General features: G+C 37.6%; 1 protein-coding gene across 6 annotated transcripts in view; it reads left to right on the top strand.

The window, feature by feature from the left end:
- The window catches only part of STAU2 (staufen double-stranded RNA binding protein 2), a 164,190-nt gene that overhangs the window by 12,639 nt on the left and 131,186 nt on the right, over positions 1-20,365 (top strand). For all 6 annotated transcript variants that reach the window (XM_052703830.1, XM_052703832.1, XM_052703831.1 and 3 more), the window contains 4 exons: positions 5,542-5,749; positions 7,197-7,327; positions 11,516-11,675; positions 14,274-14,409. In XM_052703830.1, the coding sequence (XP_052559790.1) occupies positions 5,551-5,749; positions 7,197-7,327; positions 11,516-11,675; positions 14,274-14,409 (626 nt within the window). In that variant the 5' untranslated portion in view covers positions 5,542-5,550. Of the gene's footprint in view, positions 1-5,541; positions 5,750-7,196; positions 7,328-11,515; positions 11,676-14,273; positions 14,410-20,365 lie in introns of those variants that run through there.

Below are 20,365 nucleotides of genomic sequence, written 5' to 3'. Positions count from 1 at the left end.
TGTCTGTAATCTCTGTCCATTCACCTTCCTCATTGTGTACATTTTTATCTTTGATTGTAAATCGTTTTATTGACCTAACTAAAACAAAAACTTGTGATTTATTTTTTTCTTATACCTCGTGAAATTAAAATGTTTGTAAGACCTGATTTCACTTACTGTCATATATTACTTACATGTTAGCTAGCTTGTAGCTGTGTCCAGGTTTCCACTGAAGTTAAGTTGTCCCAGTGTAAGGCATTGTAGGAAAATAATAATAATTAAGAAAAAATGTAGGACAGTGTGAAGAAGCAGAACTTCAGTGTATGATTTGGTAGGGAAGCTAAGCTGATTAGCACTAGCTGAAAGGGCTAATTGCTTGCACCCGTGCCAGGTCATGAGTTTATGGCTCTCTGTGTATGGGCACAGACTCTTCTCTTATCTGTCCCTTGCTTGTGAGCTGGTTCAGTCAGGTAACTTAACAGGGAGCTCTGTGCTGGGGGAAGATTGGACACGGAATTGCCCTCAGCTGTGGCAGCTGAGTGTTAGGTCAGTTGGCTTCTGTCACACTGCCCTTCCTAGGGCAAGAAGCAGCAGATTGATGGAGGAACAAATGCTGAGTGCAAGCAGTGTGGGGACTAGCATTGATGGAATCTTCTTTGTACACCCATTTCACCTGTAGTTTCTTAATTTTGTGTATTTAAAATGTATACACAAAGTAAATTTTATTACTAATTCTAGAGAGCCGTCTGCTCACTGTTGCTTTAACTCATGTTCCTGCTAACCTGTTTCTGTGTGGCTATCACATTATTTGATTTCATGGAACAGAAAAGATTGAATTAACTGCTGCTTGGAAGGTAGTGTGGAGCTGTGTGTGTTCTGTCATCCCCAAATCAGCTGCCAGATACAGCAGTACCACAGTAAAACAAATAAACATGAAGCTTAAGACCTGTGTAATATTTATATGTGTGTGTGTGTATACATATATGTAAGTAGCAGGTATTGCCTATATATATTTGTAAAATGTAAATGTTTGTGCATTATATTTTTGCTTTATAGATTATACATTTGTATCAAAATATTTACAGTAAAAGTGAGAAGCAGCACATGGGAGGTACATTTAGCATTTGGCAGTTTTGTATGCTATAGAATGAAATCATTTCAGGAGAATAAATGGGTTTAATGAATTTTAAGGCTAAACCCAAACCCTCTTTGATTAGGAGTCTATATTAGGAGCTCAGTGACTTGTGAGTTTTTGTAAACGAGTTCCATCAACAAGCTAATAACTACAGCAGAGGTTGGTCTGGAAAACAACACTGAGATGCTGCCCACTTAGACTCTAATCACAGGCTGTTATAATGCTGGTCCTGAGCTTTTCAGTATTTTCATTGTTGTGGATGATAGAATAAATAGTACACTTGTTAAAGTTATAGATACTACAAAGCAGGGTTGGAGGAGACTGCAGACATTTCAGAACTAGAATTACATTTCATTATGATCCTGAAAAATTGAAACAATTGTCTTTTTTTTTTTTTTTTTTTTTTTGTCTTTTTAAGGGAATTCTAGGAGGACAGGAAGTCAGAAGTCTCATTAGTTGCAAAACAGTCCAGCTCACAAACAAAACAGCATGTAACATGCTGAGTAGCAGTTCTGTGGTAAAGGACCTGGAATCATAAAGATGACACTGTTGTGAAAAGCGAGCCCTAATTATAATCTGTATCTGGAAGTACTGAATGTATGAGATACAAGATGTCAGTGTCTGGTTCTCATTGTTAGCTTTTATAAAACACTGAAGTAAATGCTATGTGTCATTGGTTTCACACTTGTTCATGGAATAGACTGTGTACATTTAGTTGCGTGACACAGTAGCGTGAGCCTGTGGTTAGCACGCTGCTTATGTGTGTATTTTCACATTCTGCTCAGATGAACTTCAGCCTTCCAATTGCTGTTTGGGTCATTAGCTTCTCCAGCTGTGTTGCTTTTTCCCATGGAAGCTTTTCTTTCAAGTCAAGTTTTTGCTGTTTGCAATGTTCACATTTTGAAAGTACATTTAACCTGAAAACTTTATGCTTGTCTTTCTGCCTTCCTTGCAGTCTTACCTGCGTTTTTTCTTTCTTTGCTTATTAGATTAGTTTTACATACTCTAAGAATCTTTTTACCTCAGCATTTCATTTGTATCTTATGTCCCTAATTGAAGGATACAATGTATCCTTGTATGTTCTAGAAAAGCAGAGGAAATGATAATCATTAGGAAAAACAGAAGTAATTAATAGTGTAATGTGTGTGAAGCTTTTGAGTGTGACGTGGGTTGTGCTCAAAAGAGGACATTCATGGGACATTCATGTTTGTTAAAAATATTCTGAATCTATGAATATAACTAAACTAACATATTCCAGCATACAGAAAAAATAAATGGAATACTTGACAGTGATATTTTCTCTTTAATGTCTGAGGGTTTTTCGCCTACTGACACCTGTGTCATTGCCTGGATACAAGAGGCTTTGAAAAGCTGAGATTAAGAAAAATGCAGTTACAGTGTATTTATATCCCTTTAGGAGTCTGGTGGGGCCTTTCTGGTGTAGCCGTGTAGGATAGACTAAGAGGAAAAGCACTGCTATATTTCAGAAGGCACCGCAGGCTTTTGGCTCTAACTACAAAACTTGTGGCCTCGTGCCTACAGACTTCAGCTCTGCGTACATATCTGCAATGAGGACTGCAAGGCAACATCATTGCTGTGGTGTTGGCGTGGCAATTGGGGACTTCATAAAGGAACAAAGCTGGCAGTCAGCAGCTGCACAATAAAGATTTCCAACAAAGATCCAAGTGTTTAACTTTGTGCACCACGAAGAAAAACTCCTTTGTGGGCCCTTTGGTGTATCAGCCCCACGGAGGGAGCTGGTTAGCCACTTGAGATGAGATGTGTGCCCTGTTCCGGCCGTACCCGTAATGGCCTAATGAGTTAGCCCTCTTTCATCTGCTGGATTTTTCACAGATATCCATGCAGAAGATTTGCAGTTGTTTTGGTTATGTAACTGGGTTTTTGTCTTTGACAGCTCAGTAGGATCTCCCTGCGTCGAGCCCTACATTTTGGGCTGGCTGTGAGTGGCTCTGTGCTGCAGGTCCAGTGTGTGCTCACTGCTCCTAGAATGCCATGACACTGGTACAGAGGTGGAGATGAGTGGGAGCATGTAGGTTTTCTCTTACATCAAAGTTTGTTTACCTGATAATGTGTAAAGGATGTTAGAGCTGTATGCTCTCTTGTCTCTGTTGCAGTGGGTTTTTAGATCTGGTTACAAGTTAGTGATCTGTGTGTCTCACCTACTGTGGAGTTACACCTTGCAATTACATTTACTGCCTGAGCAGCTCTGTTTGTGCAGGTTAGTTTACAAAACAATTAATGGTTTCTTCTAGGAGTTCTTCAGCTTTGGACACATAAGAAAAGTAACAAAATAAACAAAGCTCCACATCTCTAATATGTTGTGATGTTATTCTCACTTCCTACATACTTGATGGCAGTACAGAATGTCTTTTTTTCTCTTAAACTTTATTTTATTCCCTTTTGTTATCTATGATCTTATTACCAAACTAATTTTTTATCCTTAATAGAAAAGGATCAGTCCTATGATGGAAAATCTGTGGTGGAAGATCAGTACAATAACAGCTATAAATATATCTCATAAAACACAGTTTTTATTTGAGTAATGGTATGTTCTGCTTTCTTGAAAAGAAGAATAAGCTCTAAAAATACTGGAAGCCAGAGGGTTACTTGAGAACTGACAGGGCTGAGGTGTTCAGAAGTATCTCATACAGTATCATATGAGTGATCTTTCTTACATTCATGGTTGGAAACTAAATTGCTGTAAATAGTCTAAAGTGTTCCTTAAGCTTTAATTATAATTATGATTTTTCATATTACTTATGTTGATGTCACTTTAAAGATGATGTTTAATAACTGTGGCCTGATTCTGCTGTTATTTACTTTGATACTTACAATTAAGAATTGATTCTGATTCATATAAAATATTTGAAATGAGTATTAAATACATAGTTATATCAAAGAGTTCTATATTCTCAGTCTTAGGTCCCTCTAATAATACTGCTGTATTCTATGACACTTTCAGTTAAGTGACAGTAAAATGTTGGCAGTCTGAATTTAGTCCTTGAGTTTGAACACATGAAGTGTTTGAATGATCTCAGCTAACTGTGCATGTATTTTTAAAGTCTGTCACTGTTAGCATTTTACTTAGGATATTTATGAAAAGGGCAAATAATTGCACCTCAGCTTCATTTCTAATTATTATGTTTTCCATTTTGGCTTTCCAGAGATTAAAAATCAATGTGCCTTCCCTAAGTAATATAAATAGGCTTCCAATCTGAACATCAGCTTCAAAGTACAGTTTCACAGTAATATAATTTTCATTATATAAGTGCAGCTGTGCTGAAGTAGTCCTACTGCACAGTGTATGTAGTCATGTGGGATTTTATTCCAAATAGTGTTTCCTTTTAAGAACTGATACTTGGGAATTTTAAAAAAAGATTTGAGAGGGAAGGGTTCAAAAATACCAATTTTAAAACCCAAAAACTTGCACGAAGCCTACTTGTTTCAGTAACATCCTAACTAGGAAGGGGTTTTTTAGGTGTTAAATGGGATTTTTGCTCAGGAATAGAGAATTACCCAGCAAACGTAACAAGGAACTGCACAGTGGTGATGCTCCATGTGAAATATGAGGTCACGCTTTGTGTCCTCCTGCACCTTGGTCAGAGGGACCAGAGCTGCAGCCAGCAAAGGTCCCAGATCCCATACAGTGTACTGGCTGTTAAGAGATCATCTGCACTTAGCGTGTATGAGCCTTGAAAATACACTTGTTATCTGTTATTGGATAGGAACAAGTGACAGTATCAGGCTGTCCTATTTGGATGAGATGATTGGGATCTGGCGTATTCCAGGTGAATGCTTTAGGCACTGCATTTCGGCGGTACAGGAAATCTGTGGTACCTGTGCTTATTTATGTCAGTATTGAAGTGTTTGACCTGTAGCTTGGAAAAGTAATTTTTCAGAACTTACTTTCTCTTTTTTTTTCTTTTTTTTTTTTTCTTCCTTTTTGTCTGTCTGTTTTCTAGTTTGCTAACAGAAAAAAAAAAAAGGACTTTTCTCCAGTGGCCCTCTGGTATTTTGCATGCACTTTACTTGGAAAACTTGCTACTGCAATTTGTTGCAAATCAGTTCTCGGAGAAAGCAGCCACTGCTGATTTCACCAATAGGAGAGCTGTATGGAATTTTGTTCTAGAGCAGTCATTCTTTCTGCTGTTCTTTAGGCCACAGTTAAGTAACAGAACCTACAGCCAAGACATGTGGGTTCTGCTCTGGTGCTGTTCCCTGACATTGAGCGAACCTCTCTGTTCCTCTGTACCTTGCTTTGGAAGTAATTTTTGCAGGGCCGTGACTTCTGTGGATAGTTTTGTGACCCAGATACAGTAGCAGAAAGAAATGTTGTTGATATCAATACTGTCATTTGATATAAAAAATGCAGAAGCACCCAGCTCACGCTGATTTGTTTATTGTAGTGATACACAATGGCGCAAGTTAAGATGCAGACAACAGCAAACCTGTCCAGCCCTCCCATGTCCCCCATGGTGCTACCCCTGCCAGTTACAGCCGCAAACACTCTGGGCCTGCCTTCTGCCATGAACGGATCCATTCCGGAGTCGGCTGCCAGCTGCAGCAGCCCCACTGCTGGCCTTGCAGACCCCGCACCCGCCAGCAACCCACCAGGTAAGGTGTCCCAAGTGCATTCAGTGTGATTGGCTGAGGGAGCTGGGATTGTTCAGCCTGGAGAAGAGGAGGCTCAGGGGAGACCTCACTGCACTGTACAACCTCCTGAAGGGAGTTGTGGTCAAGATGGGTTTGGCCTCTTCTCCCAGGCAGCAAAGAGGACCTGAGGAAATGGCCGCAAGTTGTACCAGAGGAGGGTTAGGTTGGACATGAGGAAAAACCTTTTCTCTCAGAGGGTGGTCAGGCACTGGAATGGCTGCCCAGGGAGGTGGTGGAGTCGCCGTCCCTGGCAGTGTTCAAGAGGCACCTGGATGAGGAGCTGTGAGATGTGGTTTAGTGCTTGTGTAGCAATGGTAATGGGAGGATGGTTGGATACATGATCTTGAAGGTCATTTCCAACCTTGTGATTCTGTGATTCTGTGTTCAAGAGAGTTGTTTTGTTCACTTGTTAATTAAAAAGTAAAGTAAATATATATATATATTTAAAAAAAGGAAAAAAAAAAGAGGTCTTAAGGAGGTTAAAAGTAATGAAAGAAGATTCTGTAGAAAAATATGTTGTCTGAATTGGCTATTTACTAAGTTAAGATTCTTTAGTTGAGCCACATTTACAGTGAAGTGCTGGTTAATAATATAAAAGCTCAGAAAAGAACATGTCTGTTTTGTTGCATTCTGAGTATCTTTTACAGAGAAGTTTTAGTTGTGCAGGAAAGCCTCCAAGTATATTTCTCTTCCCTAGAACAGAATGTCTTCAGACAGCTTGGCAGTATTCAGTGTTTCCTTTGTAGCCTAATAAGTGCAGTATTCCTATGCTGAACTGGGTATAAAATACAGAAATGTTATAAAAAGTGAACAGGGAAAGCATGTGCTAAGGTTAAATACAAGTAACCTGAAAAAAGAAGAAAGCTAAAAAATGCTAAGGCAGAGTACATGAAGTAAGTAGTCTAAGGAAAGTAGAACAAAATCCTTAAATGGAGTGTAGAGAGATCTGTGGTAGTGCTTTGAGAGTGACTTTATTATTATGAGAAAAATTGAGAACTGGGAAGGAGAGACCATAGAATTTCATCTGTGTTTTATATAGCAACCTTCAAAGTGTTGGCATGTTATTCTGAGAGCACAGTCAATTCATAGAACTGGTTGTACTCCTGAGAATGAACTTTGACATAGGAAGTGTAGCATATGTTTATGCCCATCTCCACTGTCATCTTTTGTAGGGACACTGTGAAAATATATTTTTTAAATTGCATGTTTTCAAAATGATCATTATGTAGTGCATATTATCTTACGATTAATGTGTAAAAGGTATTTAAACACTGAATTTGGCATATTTGCAAAAAAATATTTTTAGCCAAAGTATTTTTTTTTTAAACATTGTACTACTATTGCAAAGTTTGCAAAGTTATGGTGTGTACTTTTCTCCACAAAAGCTTTACAGACTCTTTGTTCGCAGCTCCTCTCCAGGATAACATGGCAAACCCCAAAGAGAAAACTCCAATGTGTCTGGTAAATGAGTTAGCCCGTTTCAATAGAATCCAACCCCAGTATAAGCTTCTGAATGAAAGAGGGCCTGCTCATGCCAAGGTAAGGTCACGCTTCCAGGTTATGAGCCAGATGTTGAATGGTGAACAAATTATGTCTTGATCTTGATAAGCACGACTGTAAAACACAACTATGCTTCTAGTGTAAAGGGTTTCTTGCACTTATCTATTTTGCTTTATTATTTTCAATTTCAGAAAGTACGTCTGTGTTTCCTTTTGAGCTCTGACTTATAATTTGAGTTTATTGTTGGTTTCTGTAAAGACCTCCTGAGGGTATCACCACCTTTTCTATCATTTTGGAGTGTGTGCTTTTTAAATGTGTGAGTCCTTCTCTCTAGTTGGTGTGCCTCTGATGATAATTAACTGAATTTCTTTCATGGTAATGCAGGCTGCTGTGGAGCTAGTTATATGTAGTGATAACAAGACTCCTAATATGATTCTAGAATTAAAGTTTATAGTGAGCTGGCAGTTCTTGTTATTTCTCACGTTGATTTGGATATCTGTCTTCATTTTGTAAGTACGAATTAAGATGCTTTCAGGTTACAGGGAACACAGCAGGGTAGTCTCATAGTAATCATTTCAAATCATTTTGAATATCCTCCACCATTAGGCACTCTCTAGGGGAGGAGAAAGAAGCCTGGTAAAGTCAAAGAGAGAAAATGCCATAATTAATAGCTGCGTTGTACTGAACAATTTCAGGAGTGACAAAACCGAATACAACAGTGGGCTTGAATTTGCACATTAGTAAAGTTTCAGACAGCAGTGAGGTCCCCTCGTGCCTTTTGGCCCTCAATTCCCTCGCCCATCATGTCAGATAGTGCAGAGCTGATGTAGATTCTTGACGTTCTGATTTGGCTGCTGTTGTGCATACTGCATGCTGGTGGAAGTGATGTTAGCAGGTACATGGCTGATGAGATTTGGCAGGCTTTCAGGATCACTCATCAGAAATGAGGATTGAGGTTCTCATTCTCCCCCGAAAGCATTTGGCATCAGGTGATTCACAAGTTGGTTGGCTGTGGGTTGTGATGTATGAAGTTGTGCTTTTCTATAACTTTTTCCTATGGTGTGGCATGTTCATTTTGTTTTCATGACTGCAGTTAAAGTGTTGCAGTCATGCAAAAAGCTGTGGTCTGGGGATTGGAACTTGATGATCTGTGGGGTCCCTTCCAATCTAAGCCATTCTATAGTTCTATGTTCTATGATTCTGTGATACGAGTTGTATTACATTTGTATTGTAACTTAACTTTTAGCAGAAGAAGATACAGCTCAGATAAATTCATTGCTATTTTCCCGAATCTTTGGAATTGAGCCTGTGTTAGCTTCACTTTTGAAAGACAGATTTTCCATGAATTTCTTAGTTTTTCAGTTTTTCAGTTCACCTCTCATTATTTTTAATGATCCTCAAAGTGATCAAAAACTGTTACGTGCTGTACAGACTGGCTGTTGCTCAGAAGAATGTTAAGTGTAATTTTGTCCTGTGCAGCAAGTGAGAATGGCACAGGAGGAGAGAAAATGAAGAACAAATATGATAATGCAGATTGATATACCTTTAGCCTTTGGAAAGCACAGACGTGGAGATTTTGGATGTGTTAGCAGTTCTATGTAGTGTGCGGTTTAGTTTACCTGATAAAGTGTGTCAATCAGTGCTAGAGAACATGACGTAAAGGATGTGTTGCTGCATTCCATTTAAGGAATCTCACATTGCTTTGTTCACACACATACTGTGTTACTGTCCGGTAGTGGTTTTCATGATTTTCAGAGATGTATTCTACCAGACAACAGCCTCTGTTATGGTCATGATAAATTCCTATATATTTTTTTTTCTGCTTGTCTTTGACAAGCAAGATTTTACAGCGAGGATGAAATGGGATGCTAGAAACTGTGGAGCTGTGAGAGAAGCGATATTTCTTAATAGTCTGCTTAGAATGTCTGGAGGTCTGCCCACTTTCTGAAAAATCTGAAGCTCTTTATTAGCATTAACTATGTGTCCAGGTGGATTTGTCAGATGGATATGATCCTTTGTTGTGTATTTCTGTGTCAGTGGCATCCCAGTAGACAAACTTGAAAGAAAGAAAGACCAAGGAAATGAAGCAGTAGTACAGAGATGTGGGCAAGTACTGGGGGACATAGCACTTAAAGAGGCTGGGGAGAAGGAGCGAGTTTGGCGTGCAGAAAAAGTGAGGGAAGAATTACCAAAGTGAAGGGGGACTGATGTCAAGAATGCAGCACAGTGAAAACAAGCACAAACTCTTTGCATTTCTGTTGTCTTGTCACCAGGTAATCAGGTTAAGCATAGGGAATAAATGCTTCCACAGAAAATTGGTGAGAAATGCTTGTCTGTTCATAGCAGAACTGTGAGCTTGAGCATTAGCATTTGAAAATTTCATCGGCTATTTCAGACTTTGTTTTTAGCCAGTTTTATTCCTTTAATTAAATTCCTGCCTTCTACCCATTTCATTAATCCTATTCCTACCTATTCTGCTGTTTACTTATTTATTTTTTCTTGGAGAAAAGTTTTATGAGAAGTGTAAGTAAGAAGGCTAGAGCTTCAAGTACAGAAATTTACTGAGCAAGTCCTTCATTAACTTGAGATGTTCCATTTTACTGCTCTAACAAATAAATAAGGGGTTACAGGCAGTTAAATAGCCATTACTGATCATATTTTTATTGGCTATACTTCTTTTACGAAAGTATTACACCAATACTTTCTTGCAAAATATGTATGTATAAACTTCAGAAGCAGAAAAAAAATCAGGTCTGTTAGTAATAAGGATATATGTTTATTGATTACTTACATAATTATGGGTATTTAGCTGTATTACCTACCTTAGCTTTCAAGTTTGGGGAGTAGTGTTTGGCAGAATGCAAAAGTAAGAGACTTTTTTCATTTCCCCCTCACATATGAGGAAATTGTTATGAATGCTGTGAAAAAGTGAAATGATGGTAGGAACTGTGATCCAGGGTCTTGCACCATGCTTCTGAAGCTTGCAGTAGGCCAAGATTGAGGCCTACAATTAGGATAAAAGTATGAATTTATGGAATTGAGTTCAAATGCACTGTGTACATGTGTTAAGAGGCTTCAGTTCACATGCCTGTGTGCAAGTACTTGATAAACAGCAATATTTGTAAAGGCAGATTTAAGGGTTGTCCATTATTCCTATCTCTAGATACCTGGTTCCAAATCTAGCTAATTTAAATCATTTTAAAACATATAGAGCAAATAACTATCCAAATGAAAATTCTGCTTTATGCTGACTCTAATACATAGATTTCTTTATGCTTGCCTCCAGTAAGTTATATCTACCTCAGAAGATGGGCTATCATAATTTACCATGTGTATCTGACAATTATATCCTGCTGTATATGGTTAGAATTATTATGGAAAAGATTTGAGTTTCTTATCTTTTCTCCTCTTGTTGTTGGATGCTCAATTTTAAACAGAAAATGTACATATCATTCAGAAGATAGATGCTATCTGGTATCTTAAATGTGCTTTCAGATTTACACTCACAGCTTGCACGGGCATAGATACTGCTTGGAATAATCCTTTATCATAGATTTTGAAGTGTGTATTGTTCTATCAGCCACCAGTTTCTGAACTGTAAATTTTTCTATACTTCCTATCTTTACTGTAGAATCCACATTATAGAGCTATAGTTTTCATTCAAAAAAGATAATATTTTTTTTCCTTTGTTACCTTGTATCATTGCACATATATGAGTTGCGACTCTGCCCTTGCAATATGTGGGTTATGCAAGAAATCCTTTCACTGTGTACAAATATTTTGGCCAAATAATATGCTGTCTTGAAGAGTATGCAGTCATTTATCCAGATTATATATCAATTTATATTCAGATTTATTACAAAACTGCATGGTTTTAGTAGCAGTCTTTACATATTATTGACAGGTGGAAGTGACTAAGTCAAAAAGTGTGAAGAAATGTGGTCTTAACTGACCTGTATACAGTCTTCCATGACAGTTTGCACAGTTGTTATTATTTGTTTTTAAGAGTATTCTTTTATGATGTTGCTGTTTCACTTTGCCATCTGAAACACCAAATGTTGTCCTCTGTTAAGGAACCACTGATCTCTGTAAGATCAGATGTGTTATCTGAGAGTTTAATATAAAGTAAAGAGGTGATGTATTCTCTTCGTTCTCATAGGTTTTCATACAGATTGATGTATGTGCAGTCATAATCTTGCCAGTGTTCACTTGTTCTTTGTCTTGAAGATGTTCACAGTGCAGCTGACTCTTGGAGAACAGACATGGGAAGCTGAAGGAAGCAGTATCAAGAAGGCCCAGCATGCTGCTGCTAGCAAAGCTTTGAATGAAACTACTCTTCCCAAACCAACTCCTAGACCGCCCAAAAATAATGTTAACAATAATCCAGGTATGACATAATAATTCTTGTTGAAGAGTTGGAATAGTATACTACTGATTAGTAAGTTGAACAAGATGTAGGTTAAGTTGGCAGATAACAATCAACCTAGTTCTGTTACAGACAAGATTAATTAAGAACCTCTGCTGGGTTTGCACAGGAGAGTTTTTAATGAACAGACTAAAACAATTGAATGTAAGTGAATATTGTGTACTTAAGATTCAACTGTATACAAAGTGATTGTATGTGATCAACAGTAAACAGAAAAGATAGGAACAAATTGACCAATATTGCCATGGCAAAGGCTTTTTTTACAAAAGAGGATTATTTTAGCTATTTTTCCAATGGAAGAGCAAAATTTTACCAAGTCTAATCCTTTGAAATTATGTCTGGTATAAATGTAAGCTGAAGTTTTGGCATGTTTTTTTTTTTTTTTTCTATGAGGGGTAGTTTCAGTTTCTGTCATTATACACTTTCCTTCTTCGCAACTTGTACTATTAAAAAGCCTTAAACAGCTTTAAAAGTTGTTTGAACAATGAAAAGAACATACATTGCTGTCTTGCATCATTCATCTTGAAGCATTACCTGTATGTTGCCTTCTATACATGAAGCACCTTTTGAGTGGCTGACATTTCAGCTGCATGATCAGTACTGTCTTATTTGAGAAAGTTAGTAAAAAAAAAAAACCTGTTCCTAACTTTGTTTCACACTAATATGAAAGAAGGAAAATAGTGAGGAAAAAAGACAGAATCTTGCTTTCTTACTTGCTTTTCTTTCTTTACGCTCCTCTTCACTTTTTGTGTCTATTGGGCCTACTCCTTTCAGGCACTTTCTTACAGTGGAGTCATTTTGCAGTTAATGTCTGGGCTGTAAGAAAGCAGGACTAACTTTCCTTTAGAGGTTAAGAGTATTATCCTGAGCATTAGGCATTAAGGATTGTTCACTAGTGATGCAATAGTATTCTCTTGCTCTTTTGGAGATCAGTGCATTGCTTCTCCAGGATGCTGGTTTGATCCTGTGTCATTCACAGGGTGTTTTTAGCTGTTCAGAAAGTGGGTGGTAAAATCTCTGTAAAAATGGATCCTGAGGTTTGATTCTTGACATAGCACAGTACCTCTCAGCTTCTAGATTTTTTGGGGGGACTTTTAGCATGCTTGTAAAGGGAAAAGCTGCAAATAAAAGAAATAGGCATTAAAAGAATTTATTAAAAACTGTATCATATCATACTGTATTTTGCTTTAAATACAGTGTATTGTATATTCAGAAGAGAAGGCTGCAAGGTGACCTGATAGCGGCCTTTCAGTATCTGAAGGGGAGCTGTAGGAAAGAAGAGGACAGCCTCTTTAGCAGAGTCTGTGGTGATAGGGCAAAGGGAACTGGTTTCAAAGTAAAAGAGGGTAGGTTTAGTTCAGATATAAGGAGAAAGTCTTCTACAGTGAGGCACTGGCACAGGTTGCCCAGAGATGTAGTTGGTGCCCCATCCCTGGAGACATTCAAGATCAGGCTGAATCAGGCCCAGGACAACCTGATCTAGCTGTGCATGTCCCTGTTCATTGCAGAGGAGTTGGAGTAGATGACATTTACGGGGCCCTTGCAACTCAGGATTTTGTGATTCTATGATCTTCTTGTCAAAATGATATTTTTCCGTTTTTAGTATATAGCTGAATTCATAGCATCCTTGCTTTGGAATATATTTCTTTGGAATATATCAAAATTGTAGCTGATGTAGTTTCTGAATAAGAACTGCATAAAAACTTTCATCATTTGATACATCTTAACTATTTAAAAGCTAGATTCAGTTGTAATTCTAAAAATATTTTGAGAAAATAATAACTCCTTTTTATTGTAATGTATGTTTAGCTCCTTCAAGGTTTTGTTACAACAGGGAAGTGAGGAATATGGTAGATTATTGTATTCTTGAAAAGAAATGTATTCAGATGAGGCTATAGTGTAGCTTCTTGTTTGGCATGGATGCAACTGGGCAAGTGGTGGTGGTTTTCTGTTTTTGTGTTCTGTCACCAGTAGGTGGCTGCAGAGGCACTCATGTCCAGTAGTTCCAGTTCCAGTTTGTTAGATGATTCCTGTTAGATTGTTTGTAGTTCTAGTCTGAGCCTTTGAAGACTTATAAAGAAAATATTTTTTTTCCAACTTCTGTCATAACATTACTAAAGGACTACCAAAATGTATATTACTGCCTGTTTGTGTCAGTGCCTCTTTACTTGATCTGTGATTTTATTTAATGGTATTCAGTGGGAAGAAACATTGCTCTTTTATTTTTATAATTTCAGATTGTATTTTATTATAAGCACTTTGCAAAGATTAATTACCAGCTTGATTATTATACTGATTTTCTCTTTCACTTATGAAGATCAGTCTACTGAAACTGCATAAAGTCTTCAATATTCTCTCAGTTGCCTTTGATTTAATTGGCATCTATATTCCCATCTTGTAGAGGTGGTGAAATGTCATTGTAGCTATTTACATTTTAATTTAAGAGCAACAGATAGCTTCTGAGTTTATTACAGCTCTCTTGCTGCTCATCTCCATCCTGGGTGTGTTTTGCAGCATTCATTGTTTAAGTACCTTACGTGTACTCTTTTCTTTCCTCAGGCAGTATAACTCCAACAGTAGAGCTGAATGGTTTGGCTATGAAGAGAGGAGAGCCTGCCATCTACAGGCCATTGGATCCAAAGCCAATCCCCAATTATAGAGCAAATTATAATTTTCGGGGCATGTACAATCAGAGGTTTGTGCTTTTTCCATTATTTGATCTTTTTTCTCAGTTCTTTGCTAATGTGCATTAAATCTTTATAAACTTCATAGAATACTTCAGAGTAAAATAAAAGTAAGATTTTACTAAGGAGAGTCTGCAGCCTCATTTAGAAGCGCACAAACTCCTTTTTACAGAAGACAGGCACCCAAAGCTTGAATGAAAGAAAGGTATGTAAAAAAATTGTTCCTATTTTTTTTAATGTGCAAATTGGAATTATGGTCTTCAGCTGTGGCAATAAGGATGCAGGGCATTAACCTCAGAGAGGGTTTTTTTTTATTATTATTATTATTTCCTGTCATATTGTTGAGATCCTTAGCACTAGAAGTGAAACAGGCTTTTCTTAGAAATTGGTTATAAAATTAGGAGGGCTGCATTTTGAATGTTAGCTTGAAAACACTCTCAAGTTTCCAAATTTTTACCATTCTGCATTGTCAGCTATCTCAATTCCTTAATCTTCAGTATTCAGTGAGTAAAAATCCTTTATTTCACAGTTTAGAAGCCTATATTTGGAAATCTCCACTGATCCTGTAATGACAGTAGTAACTTGGAATAATCTTTCAGAAGACAGTATTCCAAATTTTGCTTTTAAACTAACAAATTTGTGAAGGGTAAAATAAAATTGAAAACTAAATGTGAGGGGCAGTTTTGTTAAATGGCCATCAAAATATCATCTTGAAAATGTCGTACATTTTTGAAATATCTTCATCTTTGGTATTTGTATGATTATAGTAGAGATCGAAAAACTGTTCTACTTCAGTCTGAATAAAATATAATTTGTATTACGTATGACAATTTGAGACAAACTTCAGGTAATATGTGTATTTTTTGCAACCCTGAGGGCTATTTCTCTGAGATTTCATCCCATTCTTCCTATTCTTTCTTTCCCAGAGGAACTGTGTTTGATCAGCTCTTTCGGGATTAGACTAAAACTCCAAAAGTAATTTGAACAGTTAGACTTTCCAACAGAATGTTTTTGCAGTGAAATATGTTACCTTTCTGCTGAGGGGTTTACTTAATGGATTCTGTAACAATTTTATGCACCTCATAATTATCAAGAAGAATATGACTATGAATGCCAGAAAAGTGGTTTTGCTCAAATTATTCTTGTTTGAAGCTGAATTTATAGCAGTGTTTAAAAATTAGGCAGTTTGAAATGAAAATGCAAGATGAAACAAACCAACTGGAAGGAAACTGTTTCATTATTCTACAGAGCAGAATGTCTGGTTATTGTGTTATTTGTGTGCTATTTCTTGTTGCTGCTGACTCATATATGCAATGGTTTAAGTAGCTGGATATGGGGCCTGAAATGAGCTTTGTTGGTATCCAGAAATCCTACATTTATTTTAATTGCTTTTGCAATGACATTATTTTGACTATTAGAAAAAAAGGCTAAGGTAGAAAAAGTGCAAGTTAGTAAGAAGCATAAAACAGGAGATTCTAGAATCTCAGCTTAGTTACTGAAATATATTTATGGAAGCAGAACCCCAATTTAGCAGGTACTAACTTTAAAGATTTGTTTTTCTTTGCATGGGAAATGAGTAGTATGTCTACTGCAGTCTTGAAGTTTACTTACTTCTTGAACTTTGTTCCAATGTTAGTGTACAGATGGTACATCAACGTCACTTTTAAAATGTATTTGATTTTTTGATCATAAAACAAATAGATGAGGTGAGACAGAGGCCAGAATCTCCACTTATCTGCTCTACTTAGCTTAGTGCAGTAGGCTGTGCAGGATGGTTAATAGTATGGTGGATGTAAATTAATAAGTAACTAAAAGTAAATAAGTAGTAAATAACTATACCTGCCTGTCTGCATGTGTGCACATACCTCCTGTGCATACACTTGCACATGCAGCAATACCAGAGGAAGGAAGAATGGTGCCGTATAATAATGTCTAGGGACTTGTCCTATGTCAGAAATAATTGTTTATCATCTTGTTTTGCATCAGAACATGCTAGTTCATTATATCATTATCATGCTCCCATAAGAAAAGCACTTAGACTCTGTAAGGCATCATTTGAATGCTGTTTATTAGAGCTGACATTAGAAGAGAATAGCATAGATAATCTTATGCCCTTTAGATGCCACAGCATCAAAACCTAAGATTTGAAATATAGCGTAGGTAGCATGCTGCACTCTGTATTTTTCATTTTCATCAGTTTCTGACTCTAGATTGAGGAAATAGCTGTGTTATTAAAACAGACAGTAAGTATGCAGAAAAGTTGGAAGACTTTTTTTTTTTTTTAATATTGTAACTAAATTCCCTTTTCTTATCTCCGTTTTAAAAAATGTGCTTTTCAAGTAGGTGAAGATCCAGATTAAGACTTGGAGATTGTCTGGGGGGAATTTGATTCTGGCAAGATGAATGACTTGAGGGGGAAAGAGTAAAGAACTGAGTTCATCTCAGGACATATCTTTAGAGCAGTTATACCTAGTGTTTCAATTGGCACAAAAGATCCTTTTCAGGAACTCGTGAAAGTGTGGTCTAAGAGCTGCTATTTGCATGCAAAGCTGAGAGCTGGCTTCCACATCAACCTAAAATGATTTGTGCCGAGGTGACCTTGATTCCTCCTCCTCTTCCCTTGCAACCAGTCTGTGTTGCCTTTCAGTTTTCCTCGCTCCAGCACTGGGAGATGAGCTGCTCAGAAACTAATCATTTTTGGAGGAGAGGAGGGTGTTGAGAAGAGGAATGGATGAGTTACTGCTTGACTAACAATCTGACCTCAGACACCTTCTCACCTGGTCACAAGGCCTTGTGCTGTCACCAGAGGGGCCAGGAATGAGTTTGCAAGCTAAGGCTCAATTAAATTTGTGAAGAACTGTGCTTGCTAATGCAGTAGGGCATATGGATATAGGCAGTGGGTGTATAAAGCACAGACAATATTGAAAGAGGTTTACACATAGAATGTAATGTTGCAATTGTAAGGTACACAGCCATTGGCATAAAATGATGTTAAATATGAAAGTGAATTGTATGGAAGAAAGGAAAATAAACAAATGAGAGAGGAGAAAAAAAAAGGAAAACAGAAACCCTTCCCAGTAGCCAGCTGGTAAGGGAAAAGTGGTGAGACCTTCTATATGAACATCCTCCTCTGAGCACTGTTTCTCATGCAGCTTGTCCTACCCATATTCCCATAGTTCTCTGGTTTTCAGGAGGACCTGCTCACACTTCCTGTTGGTTGTTCCTGTTTGTAGTGCTGGTGGTGTTGCACCAGGGCAGGTGCTGAATGCCAGCTGCTTATTGAGCTTTGTGTGTGCATGGTACCAGGCTCAGTAATGTATACCAGAAGTTACTGCCAAGGAGAGAGGACGGAGGAGAGAAAAGCTTGAAGGTACCAGCCTGACTTTTCATTCAAACGTGGTGCGTGTGGTTTGGCACTGGGGTGGCAGCACTGGATGATTGTCATTATATTGCATCTTGACGTGAGCTGATAGTCTGTGTAGTGCTGTGCTGAATCACGTCAATGCATCAGCTTTGGTCTCCAGTACACTAAGTATCTGTAGACTGCAGTTCATACCAGATTGAGATAAGCAGGGATAAGACTTTTAAAGCTTTTTCATCTCACTCATAGCATGGAGTCTTCTCCAGATTATTCCAGTAGCGTCTGTGCACTAGCTTTGTTGCTAGGAAACTCGATTGTCTCTGATAAGGTGAGCTTTTAAAAAAGACTCTCAGCCCTGAATCCAGGGCCATGTTAGACAACGTTTTTTAGTTAACAAAAGGCTCAATTCTACTGAATTAAAATGAAAAAAAAAAAAAAAAAAGATTTTATATCACTCAAAAGTAACCAGGTGAATGCTACCTTTTTTAAGTCTCTCAGTTCTGAGCAGTTTTGCAGTAAAGGCATGTAAGAACCTTTTGGGTCAAACAATGTGCACTACAAAAAAGCTAATAATGCTGAGCACTGCATTTGATGTGGTTTGTTTTTCAATCTAAAAACTTTACAAACCAACTCTAGGGAAGTGAGTGCTAGTGCTTTCATGGACTGTGAGCTAACTCATTTTGGTTATGTGAATTTGTGAATTTGTCCGCGCACCTTTTGGGAGAACAGGCAAGCTGCTCAGGAAAGGATGAATTTTGAAACAGTAGGTCAGGTTTGAAAAGTATTGGCAGAACTGAGGATGAAATGTGCATACTATCCATATCAGTGGCCAGCTCTAGAAACTCCCTCGCACCCCTCAGTAGGCAGTTGGTTTAAACTATGTATAAGTTAAAAAAGAAAATCAAAAAATGCATTCAAATTAAAGCAATTAATAAATATATATATATATATATAAATAATTAATAAAGATATGAGTTCAGACCAACCACAGGGTCATCCAGCTTGCCTTGTTGTACTGATTGCTTGCTGTAGGATATTTTGTCTTCAATTAGAACTGAAAACAGTCCCTGAAGTATTTTCAACTGTAGAATGTCCATAAATGACAGAAAAAAGTGATATCCTACAGACTTACCCAAACTAAGTGTCTTCAGCCAAGAAATAAAACCACTAGAAACTGAACACCAGCTTTTGATGTTTCAGTATGGAAAGCAGCGTCACAGAGATCACACAACTCAACTCTTGTTGTCTGGGAGAATTCAGAAGTTATTTGCTTATTGTATAAAATTCTCTAAAATGCGTCTCACCACAATCTAGAGAGCTTGAAAAACCTTGACTTTTTTTTTTTTGTTTTAAAGCTTTCAAAATTAAAAACACTTGTGAAGTATAGGAACAAAGGAAAAAACAATGACAAGCTAAAGGATGGAATATAATAATAATTAGAGCAGTTTCTTGTTTGGTTTTAGGGAATTTGTATGGCATGTTAGTTCTGTAAAGCACATGTCACGCAAGATGGTAATGTCCTTGGGATAAACAGCAGCTTCTGTGCACTGTGACAGTTTCTTCTGCACTGAGACTTCATGTTCATTTTGTTCAGGGTTGCTTCTTCCTGCCTGTATATTGTATACTACAGACTAAGAAGACTGTTACCTTTCTCTTTAGTGCATGAGGGAAGAGTACAAAGACCGTTCCTTCTTGATTTTTTTTCTTCAGAGCTCATTCTGAGCACATTTCTTTGTTGTCAGCAAGCACTTCTTTACAACATCAAACTTGAGAAGTGAGGATGAAGCACAGTCTTGCCTGTTCTGGAGCCAGCCAAGCTGCCTGGCCTTAAGGCACCAGGCATCTCCCTAGGTGTACATGTATACCTTCCTCCTTCCTCCTAGGCTGCGGGCTGAGCTGTTGCGTAGGTCTTAGGTTTTCTTAGGCTTAATTGCTCCTGAAAATATGTGTATCAGCCCTGTGAATCAGTGTCCTAAATACTAAATAAGTGATTTAAAAAAGTAGCATAGTAAAAAGAAGTTTGAGGGACCAGTCTTTGGTTGATTCCGTCTGTGGACTTAATGTTCTCCAAATTCAGTTTGACTGAAAAGAAAATAGTGTGATTGTTGGATAAATAACTAAAATTGTCAGGTTGGATAAATAAAAGATTGTATGATGAAAGAATGGATTAAAAATGAAAAGATTCTTTTTCTTCTGTGAATGCTGAGTTAAAGATTAAATATATGCATCAGAGGGAACAGATTAGAAGCTACTGTTACTTGACTTTGAGTCTGCTTAGGAATGCAATCTAAACCCTTACTCAGCTTTGTGTGTTTCACAAAAGTTACTTAGTACTACGGAGAAAAAGAAAAATCTACCCAGAAGAACAGCTGCGGATAACGTAAGCCAAATTTTTGAGTAGGCTGCACTGCAGGATATGATACAAAATCTGTCGAGACTGTCTCCAGAAGAACACCTGCAATTATACAGCCCAGATACCTAATCTACAGAAATAGGATGAAGCCTGAAAATGTGCAGGCCTTTAGAAGTCCTTTTGTGCCACCTGAGTATACTGAGATGTTTGTTCACAGAGAGACTCATCCGTCTGAGGTTTCAGTCTAATATTG

This window comes from Tympanuchus pallidicinctus, unplaced genomic scaffold (assembly GCF_026119805.1).
Source record: "Tympanuchus pallidicinctus isolate F22 unplaced genomic scaffold, pur_lepc_1.0 scaffold5, whole genome shotgun sequence".
In the NCBI taxonomy this organism is placed as follows: domain Eukaryota; kingdom Metazoa; phylum Chordata; class Aves; order Galliformes; family Phasianidae; genus Tympanuchus; species Tympanuchus pallidicinctus.
The sequence above is the reverse complement of the archived record's forward strand: the minus strand, read 5'-3'. Positions and strand labels throughout refer to the sequence as shown.